The sequence below is a fragment of the Phascolarctos cinereus genome, unplaced genomic scaffold (assembly GCF_003287225.1).
Source record: "Phascolarctos cinereus isolate Bilbo 61053 unplaced genomic scaffold, phaCin_HiC Scaffold_2;HRSCAF=192, whole genome shotgun sequence".
NCBI classification, from domain to species: Eukaryota; Metazoa; Chordata; class Mammalia; order Diprotodontia; family Phascolarctidae; genus Phascolarctos; species Phascolarctos cinereus.
In genome coordinates, this window is record NW_027555625.1 from 101,862,599 (window position 1) to 101,873,549 (window position 10,951).

The 10,951-nt window shown below is 37.0% G+C and overlaps 1 protein-coding gene across 1 annotated transcript; it reads right to left on the minus strand.

The window, feature by feature from the left end:
* Positions 1–5,841: 5,841 nt before the first annotated feature.
* GPR75 (G protein-coupled receptor 75) lies at positions 5,842–7,740 on the minus strand. Its single transcript, XM_020996211.2, has one exon. The coding sequence runs from the start codon at positions 7,622–7,624 to the stop codon at positions 6,011–6,013; it is 1,614 nt and encodes a 537-aa protein (XP_020851870.1). The 5' UTR covers positions 7,625–7,740; the 3' UTR covers positions 5,842–6,010.
* Positions 7,741–10,951: the final 3,211 nt, after the last annotated feature.

Consider the following 10,951-nt stretch of genomic DNA (forward strand, 5'->3'; position numbering starts at 1 on the left):
GAAGCAAACACTTCTAAGGAGGGACAGGGTCGAAAGAGAATAGAATAAATGGGGGGTGGGATAGGATTAAGGGAAATATACTTAATTTTTCACAGCATGACTACTATGCAAGTGTTTTACATGACTACACATGTATAACCTGTATTGAGTTGCTTGCCTTCTCAGTGAGGGTGGGTGGGGAGGGAGGAAGGGAGAAAATTTGGAACCCAAAGTTTTAAAAACAAATGTTAAAAAAAATTGCTTTCACATTCAACTGGGAAATAAGATATACAGGAAATGGGGTATAGCAATCTATCTTGCCCTACAGGAAAATTGAAGGGGAAGGAGATAAGAGAAGGGGGGGGTGATAGAAAGGAGGGCATATTGGGGGAAGGGGCATTCAGAATGCATGCCATCTTGGAGTGGGGGGAGGGACATGATGGGGAGAAAATTTGGAACTCAAAATCTTGTGGAAGTGAATGTTGAAAACTAAAAATAAATAAATTATTTTTTAAAAAAGAAAAAACTTCTCAGGGTTTGTGGTTGGATTAGCATAGTACCTAGCACATAGTAGGCATTTATACTAAACGCCTGTTGACTTGATGTGCTCCAAAAGAGTCAGAGATATTTTTCCTTAGTTCTTCACAGCCCACTGAGTAGCTCGTTCTTCCTGGATCAGTAATTATCTTTGCCAAACTCCCCAGTGATAGGAAACAGTAATAAGGAGTGTCGAAGTTATCCCAAGAAAATACATGGCCTTCAGCAAGGGATATAGACCACAGAAAGGGATCTGAGTACATATTTAACTCCATGTAAGTTGCCCCAGTTCAGCAAATCAAGGACACTCTCCTAATCACTCAATTGATTAATTTAATTGAATGGAATAATCACCCAATATCAGGACCTGACTCAGAACAGTCCCTTGGTTATGTAAGTTTTATATTGGAACAAAATGAGAAACCCAGAATTCATTCAATAGTTAACAAAATACTTAGTCATAGCAGGAGAGGGATATTCAATAAAGCTAGGCATTGAGAACACCTCAGATGATCTGGAACAGAGTATTGGGCCTAGAGTCAGAAACACCTCAGTTCAAATCTGGCCTCAGACACTTACTAGTTATGTGACCTTGGGCAAGTCATTTCATCCTATTTGCCTCACTTTCCTCATCTACGAAGTGAACTGGAGAAGGAATCACTCCAGCATCTTTACCAAGAAAACCCCAAATGGGGTCACAGAGAGTTAGACATGACTGAAACAACTGAACAACAAGAAGTTTATTCAGTTGAGTTGCCCTTGCCTGTGTTTTCCAAGAACCAAGTATAGAGAAGACCAAGGGCTCCTCATGACTGCTTTCCAGGAAATGATGTCAACAGTCTGAGCCTTTAGCCCTCTGGGCCAGCCAAATCTTGTAAGTGGTCTCAATGCCTCTGAAAGAAAAACAGACTTAGTTTGAATATAAGCAGTTTGAATATTGCACCTATCACATTCCATCCCCTGGTGGTAAGGTTCTTAAGGTCTCCTACAGGACGTTTTACCACTTGGATAACTTTTGGTCTGTCATTGGTCAACTCAGACCTTCAAAATTCAAGAAGTCTGATGAGGTTAAAAAAAAAACAAAACCCAAACTACCACATGAAATGGATCAGTTGACTCTTCAAAAAAAGGATTCTGGCTGGTCCTGTCAGTGACTGGAGTCTCCATCCTCTCAATGGTCATCCTTTTTAATGCAGGAAATCCCTCCTGCTGCTAGTCACCCTCTACAGAGGTCAGGACCCAGGAGCTCCTGACATCTTGAACTCACAGGGCTGCCACCAAAAGTAGAAATGTTTGGCTGAAGGTCACTCATCTATAATCTGGGAAAGACACAAAGCAAAACAAAAAGCAAAAAAATCCAGAGAACTCCATGTACTAGGCCAGAACACATGCTCTATTTGCTATGTGTAAGCAAATTACTTTAAAGCATTACTGCTGGGGTGAGTGAGTGCACCTGGGGCCTCAGCTCACTCCAGCCCTGGACTTACAGATTGGAAATACTCCCCACCTCTGCAGCCTCTCCCTCTGGCTGGTTCCTCTCAGAAAACCACCCATATCTTCTTTCCTCTCCAGGCTGCACTCCTGACTCTTTCTGGACTTTCTCTACCATCCTTCTCTACTCCACACCCCACACCAAGTCTCTTCATCTTCCTCCCCAACCCTGACTTTCTAGCTTCCTTTTATGTGTTGTCCCCCCACTAGAATGTAAGCTCCTTGAGGGCAGGGGATGTCTTTCTTTTTTGTATTTTTTATATATTTTCTTTTGGTATCCAGAAACACATACAAGCCTAGCACACAGTAATCATTTAATTAATTAAATTAATTAAGTCGAGCATGTTGCTTGACTTAAGTTGACTTAGCTCCACACAAAGTCAGAGAAGAAAAAGTACCAGAACATATAGCAAGATACTACAAGGATTTCTATGGGAAATCAATAAGCAAATACATAGAGCTTTAAGGTTTGCAAAGCACTTTATAAATATTATCTCATTAGATCCTCACAACCTGGAAGGTGGGTGCTATTATTATACCCCCTCCCCCTTTACAGATGAGGAAAGTGAGAGAGAAAGAAGGTAAGTGACTTATCTTGGGTCACACAACTAGTAAGTATTTGTGGTGCAGCTGGAACTCAGGTCTTCCTAGCTTCAGGTGTAGGGCTCTATCTACTTCACTATCTGACTTATTATCCTTTCTTGTGGGGACAGTAATTATTCCCACTGATGGATTGAAAAGGAGACTATTTTCTGTTTTGGAGACGAAGTAAGTCATGTCAGGACTAACTAACTACAATTGATGCTTTAAAAGGAAAGCGTGCAAGAATCTGAGCATTCAGCCTAAAAATCTAAATTCAAATACCATGTATAGTGATTCTGTTTTGATCTCTGAACATCAAATTCTCACTGATTTATTGACAAGGTTCATCCACTTCCAAATTGATCTTATATTTTAAAATGTATTTTAAGTATTCTTAACTTAGTGATACCTTTGGGACAAAAATTACATCTTACTAAAATTTTATAGTAACATCTAGAGTTCTTTACCATGGGTAACAGTCTATTTTCTGTAAAGATTACACAACTAATCACTTCATGTCATTAATTCTGCTGTTAAAAGAATTATTTCCATGAAGTTGTAAAGTTCTTTTCAACATAACTTTCTTTACCTACCTGGTAAAAATGTTAATTACAGAGTATTCAAAGTTTCATATAGATATACACCAACTCATTTAAAGTAATGATCTCCTTACAAAGTGAAGTTCAGAAATTTTGTAATTTTTAATATATGATTCTCCAAACATCATTTTAAAAGAACTTTTAAAGTATTAGTATAGAAATACAAATCTGAGTTTACAGTTGAGAACAAATATTACAAAATATTTGAAAAAACATCACTTTGCATCACAGTAATACACCTAACTTGTTATAATTAACTAATCCCTGCTTTTTTTCATATTCAGCTACTTTTTCTTTCCCCTTCATGCCCGTTTTAGCCCTTAAAGAAGACACAAGGAATATAAGAGACTGAAAGTCTGGCCCATAGTGTAGTTCATGCAAACTAAAGCAAATACATAATTTGTAGATGAGAACAAAAAGACTCAATATCTCATATGTGCATGCTAGGCTGTTTCATGTTATAACTTTTCCTTCCAAAAAGATGGGAACTATGATGGAAAATATTCCAAACCACAAGCACAAACATAAAATATAATCTTTTAAAGTTAGAAATGCCTCAAATAATTTTTGTAATAATTCTTTTCTGAAATTACATATTAAATATTTGAACCCCCAAAAAGAATAAGAATATAATTTAATACAGTTAAAGGAATTTTGCAGTGTATTTGGGGATATAGGACAGACTTGAAATTTAGGGAAAGAAGATAAATTTGAGCTTGATCAAAAAAGTATTTTTCTGTTTTTCAGATTTATATTTGTTAAATAGAAAAAACATGCCAATCTATCTCTCAGGTTTTTAATGAAAAATAATAGCCAATTAAAATGGTGATTAATTAATTAATTAAAATGGTAAAACTTAAAAACAGAACCAATATGAATGATTACATTTTCACAATAATGTTCAGGTCTAAAAATGAGATAAGGGATAAATGTTAATAAAAAATACTGTGCCCCAAACAAAGGTACAAAGGGCTTCAACAATGAAGGAAAAAAAACAGACATTTATACAGTGTTTTAAGTGCAAGGTGCTTTACACATATCTCATCATAATCCTCACAACCACTCTGTGAGGTAGGTGCTATGGTTTTTATTATACCATTTTACAGATGAGGAAACTGAGGCTCAGAGAGATTAAGTGATTTGCCTATGGTCAAACATCTAGTAAATGTTGAAGACAAAAATTGATCCCATGTCTCTTGACATTGTGTCTAGCAATATTTCCACTACACTAAACTGTCCAAAGACTAAAGCAATAAAAAAGAAAGAAGGAAAAAAGAAAGAAAGAAGGAAGAAAGAAATCAAAACTAACAGTCAATCCGAAATGAAAATGGTGAGCGTATATTAGGATAGAAAGCAACTGAAAACTTTCTGAATGTACAAATTTTTAAGAAATGCTTTTTGTTTTCAAAAGTTACAGACGCACTTAGCAATTATTCTCATGATTAAAGTGAATTAAAATAAGTCTAAATTGTAAATGCTTAACATTACATTTTTAATTTGGAAACTATGCTGATTGTTATTATGGTGTAATTTCTCTCAAACCCATTGAGATGAGCAGAAAACTAAAAAAAAAAAATTCCAAAGAATCAATAATGTCACACTGGTTATGCTAGGATCACAGTGTATAAAATATGCCATAGGTAAAGAAATATTTAATATATTTTAACCTCTGCACATTTGCAACTCATAGGTAACTGAAGATAAGATACTTTGAAGTGACATTGAAGATAATCTTAATAAATCACTACTAAGAATTCACTTAGTAAATAAGCAAAGACAAAAAAAATACTACAATACTGTTATTACATGGCTACTCTATTTATCAGGTTGTTAGTAAAATTCCCATTCTCATCCCAATTTCTTTTCACAGGAGAGTTATTATTGCTTCCCATATAAGAGCTGACCAAAACAATTACAGAAGTTCATGGTTCCTTATTCATAAAGAGTACTATGTAAGGAGTAGTCAAGTTCCTCAAACTCCTAAGTAAGATCATTCATTACTTAAGCATTTAACTTTTAATAAACCCCCAAATATCTCCCTGTTCTCCTATAACCTTTGAATTGATCCAATATGATACTGCCTACAATAAAAATAAAGAATGAGAATAATTAAGATGTTGCATATTTAGCCTACTGTCTTATTAGACAAGAGGGACTAATGCTTCTGGAAGTTACTTCAGGAGAAATACTCTTTAAGTTATGTGCAAAGTATTTTTTACATTCTGCCACAGCAAAACATTCAGTTAAAGTATAGGAAAATACTCTTTTTTAAAAACTATTTCAAATGCTGAAAAATGCATATGTCCTCATTTCTTCATTAAAAATACTGCCTCCTCAAAAACTCCCTTTACCAAGTCTGTTATTTTACATTCTTTAAGAATACAACAAATTCATAATTCAAAAAACTATTACACTGATTCTTCTCAAATTGTTGATTTACTATTTTGATGTAATTAATAATAACTTGTGGTATCTATTCAAAGTTTCAGTATAGACATAATCGACAAAATTATTATTATACAGATCAGGTTGTAAATCTAAACAATAGATTTTAATGTGAACCCTTACAATTTCCAGGAAAAAAATGCAAAGCAATCACTAAATACTAATTTTCATTCAAGGGCAAGTAACTGAGCATTTGTAGGCAAAAAAATCAACTGGCAATTGGCAATTATTTATTTTCACCTTCAATTGTAGTTTAGAACTGCAACTGATTGCCTACACACACTCACACACACACACATACATGTTTAAAATAAAATCAGTAAAATGGGCTGTAAACTCAAAGGAAGTTTATACAGGATTCTATAGTCTCTACTGTGTCAAACTGAGGGGATTGGAATTTGCTTGGCAGAGATGCTGTCACAGTCTCGCAATAAATCATTAGTGGTGTGATAATGCTTAGCAATGCTCAATTTAGTAAATCCAAAAGCGTTCACCGGCTGTACGCTATTTGGGGTGCTCACCTCTTGGGATGGGCTACTGTTGTAAATGCTGTAATAAGGTTCAATTCGAGTATTGATGGGGGTTGAACTGCTCTGACCACAGTGCTGATGTCCAGCTGAGACTTTGGGGCTCAGAACACTTTCTTTTGAGTGACTTGGACCACAAGCTTGGTCCACAAATTTCTTCTGAGGTTTTGGAGACAACATGTAAGCTGAGTTGGTTTCATGATGGGAGGACTTATTCCTATTGACTTCCAGGCTCCCTTTGCCTATAGCTCGAAGCCTAGTCTTCTGCTTGCAGCAACAAAAGCCCAGGGCTATATACTGGAAGCACCAGAGGACTTTTCTCCTCAGGCCTGCACTGTTCCGAGAATATATAAAAGGGTTCAATCCTGATTTGAAAAATATGAGGGTAAATCCAAACAGTTCAAACTGGTAAAAGATAAAGCTCCCACTGCTTGACAGAACTACCTGTACCAGGGAAATACCCAGGGGAAGGCAGCAAAGCAATACAGATAGCACAATGACTACACATGTGACCACTGCTCTAGAATCCTTTGCAGTGGACAGATTGACAGCAGAGACCAGCTGGAGCCGACTGGCTGCAGGAGTTGGTAGCTGGTTGGAACACTGGGTGTATCCATGGGTCTGTACATGTTGCAGTTTGTTGTAGTTCTGGTTCCTATATAGAGCTGGTCCAGCACCCTGGATGCTATCTATGCCTCCCATCTGGCCCCCACCCATGAAAGGCTGAGGCCTGGAAGCATCAACTGTGATGACTGGAGGACATTTTCTTATCTGAGCATTTTTCCTCAGGGCCTGAGCTATCATGATGTAGGAGACAGAGACCACCACCACACAGAAAGTGAAATCAACCACATACAAAGAAAGGATGGTTTTGCCTTCTCTGGTAATCAGACTGGACATGGGGAGACAGAGGTGTGACTTGCTAGTTTTCAGTGTAGCCAGGGTGGCCAGTGTGAAGCTAGTAGTCCAAAGAAGTAAGGTAAGGATCAGTGTACACGGGAAGGAGGCAGTTCGATTGGGTTGCTTCCCCAGAACCATTCGAAGTCGGTGAAGGGCAATCACTGCCACTGTTTTGAGGGACATGATGATGAAGCCGGAACTTGTGAGGTGAAAGGTGAAGCAAAAAGCATCAGGGATGCTGGCAGCTGAGCTAAAGAACAGTACAAAAGTGAACATGGGAGTTGTCACGCCACAAATGAAGAGGTCACAGAAGGACAAGTTCAGGATCATGAAATCAAAGTTGGTCCTGAACTTCCTGAAGGCTGGGTCAAAGAAGGACATGAAAACAATGATGTTGCCATAGGAACCCATGAAGAAGATGATAACAAGCAGGAAGGTACAAGTCACCAAGGTGGCTGTGTGAATGATCTCCTGAAGATCCTCCTGGAAATAGGTGTCGTTGCCTTTTGGGGAGATTGGCAAGGTGATATTGGGGGCTATCTGAAGATGGTCTGTCAAATTCATCTTCAGAAAAAAAAATGTCTCTTTTCTCTGCACCAAATAAGTATGAAAGGGAAAGGAGTCAGAGCCTCAACTCAGAAATAAGTTGGTAAATGTCAAAACAGCTCCAAGGTAGATGAGTCTGCACACAAAAAATGAATGTTGAAAAACAGAAAAGAGTCAGTGTAAAGCGTATATTCCTCAAAATATAAAAAAGTAACATCATCTTGTACAAAGCACATTATATAGTCTTTTTTTTAACCCAAGTCTATGTGCAGAACACATATTTACCCATAAAGGCGAACAGAATAATCACTCCCAAATCCTGATATGTGCGTCCCTTTTTCTAACTTCCATGAATCATTAACAAATCTGTTCTTTCTCCAGGGATCAACCCTTACTTATTACTTTTGTTTTGTAATTTTTCTATTTCCTACTTTCAGTTTCTTCTGTTCTGTACTATCCCTATGTGATCTATGGCAAATCCCAAGGTTCCCCATATCCTGTTCAGTAAAACCCTGAAGTAGACCACACTTGCTTCTATACTACCTCTTGTAGTTTCAGCGCCCATTTTAAATGGGTATATTTTGAAAAGCAATTTTAATTACTTCCTTGTCCCAAATGTGTAGCTCAGATCTTATCATTTCATTTGTAATCAGTTAAAAATGAAGAGGTGGGACTACAGGTACCTTCTTTTTGACTGCCACACATATTTATGAATACTGAAATATTTTAATTCAATGAGCAATTATTAAGCACCTACTATGTGCTAAGCATTGGGGAAACAAAGACAATGATAGATAAAATACTGTTTGTCTGCAAGTAAGATCTAGCTCAGGGGTGAGGAACCTGCAGCCTCCAGGCCACATATGGCCCTCTAGGTCCTCAAGTGTGGCCTTTTGACTGATTCAGGACTTGAGAACCTAAAGGGCCACATGTGGCCTCAAGGCTGTAGGTTCCCCACCTTTGACTCTTTTAGGTAAGCACTATGAATCATTTGCATCTATTTCAAATTCATAAATTAGTTTAATATTTCCTAATTTGTAATTTTTGGCATAAGAGACAACATGATATAGTGACAAGAACAAAAAATTTGGAATCAGAGGACCCGAGTTCAAATTCTGGCTCTATTAGTTATTATTTATATAACCTTGGACAAGTTCCTTCATCTCTGGGTTTAGGTCTTCTCAGGAATACAATAAATGAGTTAGTCAAATAATCTCTAAGTTTCCTTACTCCTCTAAATCTTGTTTCTATCTAAGCAAGTTAGTATGAGATAGAAGGCTTGCTTGATTCTGTGAGGGTAGAAAGATGGAAGGAATCAATGCCACTTGATTCATGCTTTATGCTTACCATGCATGACTTCCAACACAATATACCCTAATAAGAATAGGCATTTGTTACCTATAGCTGCTGTAGCTACTGCACTCACCACAGACTTTTTTTTTTTGCAGTCATCTTTGATACAAATTTTGTAGACCACCACATATCTCAGACCCTTAGATGATTCTGTTCCCAAACTGGCCCCCAATTTGGGGCACTTTCAGTGAACTCTACCCTCCCCTTTCCCCCAAGGTTCTGAGCTGTTCTGGAATTGGCAAAGTGCTTCCAACAATCTGAAATGTCTCTTTTATGCTTAAACCCAGTCCTGGGGTTAAGTGAAGGATACCTAGAAGATTTACCTTTTCTGGTCTCCCCAGCTGCTAATGACTTACCCTCTGAGGCTACCTTCTATCTATTCTGTATATATTTTGTATGTACCTATATATCTATATGTTCTTTTCTTCTTGAGGTCAAGGACCATTTTTGCCTTTCTTTGTATCCCCTGAGTTTAGCAGAGTGTCTGGAACATAGTAAGCACTTAATAAATGATTATTCATCTTTGTATCAAATTTCTCAGATAAGGTCTCTACATCCAAAACATAGAGACAACCAACAGAAATGAGCTCAAAATCTGTTCTCTAATAGTTAAATGGTCAAAGGATATGAACAAACAGTTGTCAAAAGACCTGCAAACAACCATATGAAAGAATACTCCAGACATGACTAAAAATAAGAAACATGCAAATCAAAATAACCCTAAGGTTTTGCCTGACACCCAGAAAATTGTCAAAGATGACAAAAGATGGGAATATTCAATGTTGGAGGGGTTATGGAAAGACAGGCACACTAATCCATTGTTGGTGAAGATGTGAATCAGTAAAAACCATTTTGGAAAGCAATCAGGACTTATGCAAATAAAGTGGCTAAAATGTCCATACTCTCTGACCTAGAGATTCCACTGCTAGGAATATATTCCAAGGAAGGCATTGATAAAAAGAAAAGCCTACATGCACCAAAATATATTAGTAGCCCTTTTTGTAGTAGCAAAGAACTGGAAATCAAGTCGATGTCCATCAACTACGGTAATGGCCAAACTATGATACATGTTAAGTATGCAATATAATGTGTGTGTGTATATATATATATATATATATATATATATATATATATATATATATATATATATATATATATATATATATATATATACACACACACATACATATATATGTGTATATATATACATATATACACACACATATATAATGAATATATCTGTGCTGTAAGAAATGACATATAATGAATAAGAGAAACACGGGACGACTTACATGAATTGATGCAAAGTGATGTAAGCAGAATCAGGAACACAAAATACACAATGAGAAGCACAATGTAAAAGGAAAGAATAATGACCACAAAACAACTGGAAAATTGATTGTTAAAATTTTACAAAACCAAAACAAAACACTTCAGCCCCAAATAAGAGATACAAGAGGAGAGACCACTGATGTTGGCATATAATCAGATTTTTCAATGTATGGATTAGTTTTATGGGAAGAATAGAGGAAGGAGGGGAGATTTAAGTTATGTAAAAACAAAAGATGTCAAAATTTATTTTAAAAACATGCTTCCTGACTATCATAGAAATCTTTCTAAAGCACTCCTAATCAATTTATATCTTCCACCTCCTGAATTCCTTCGCTGTTCCTATGAGGGAGCGGCTGGGTTATTACAGATTTTTATTATAGAGATAGGCACTCAAGCGATCTTATAACTCTCTAAGGGCAACAACTGCAGTTGCTGCACCTTGATTCCAAGAATTCTGGGCGAGAAATCCCCGCACATGCCAGGCTCCTTCTTTGCCTCAGAAAAATGCAAGAGAGATGCAGGGGCCAAACTTCCCACACTTGGATGCTCCACCTGTCCCTAATCCCACGTTGTCCATATTAATGTCCGGTGAAAGAGACGACTTGCCTTTGGGATTTTTAAAAAGTCGTGGGGATCTGCCGGGAAAAATACTTCGGAGGG

Excerpts from the sequence above, each read along its gene's own strand:
- GPR75 (XM_020996211.2), bottom strand. The coding sequence starts at position 7,624 with ATGAATTTGACAGACCATCTTCAGATAGCCCCCAATATCACCTTGCCA.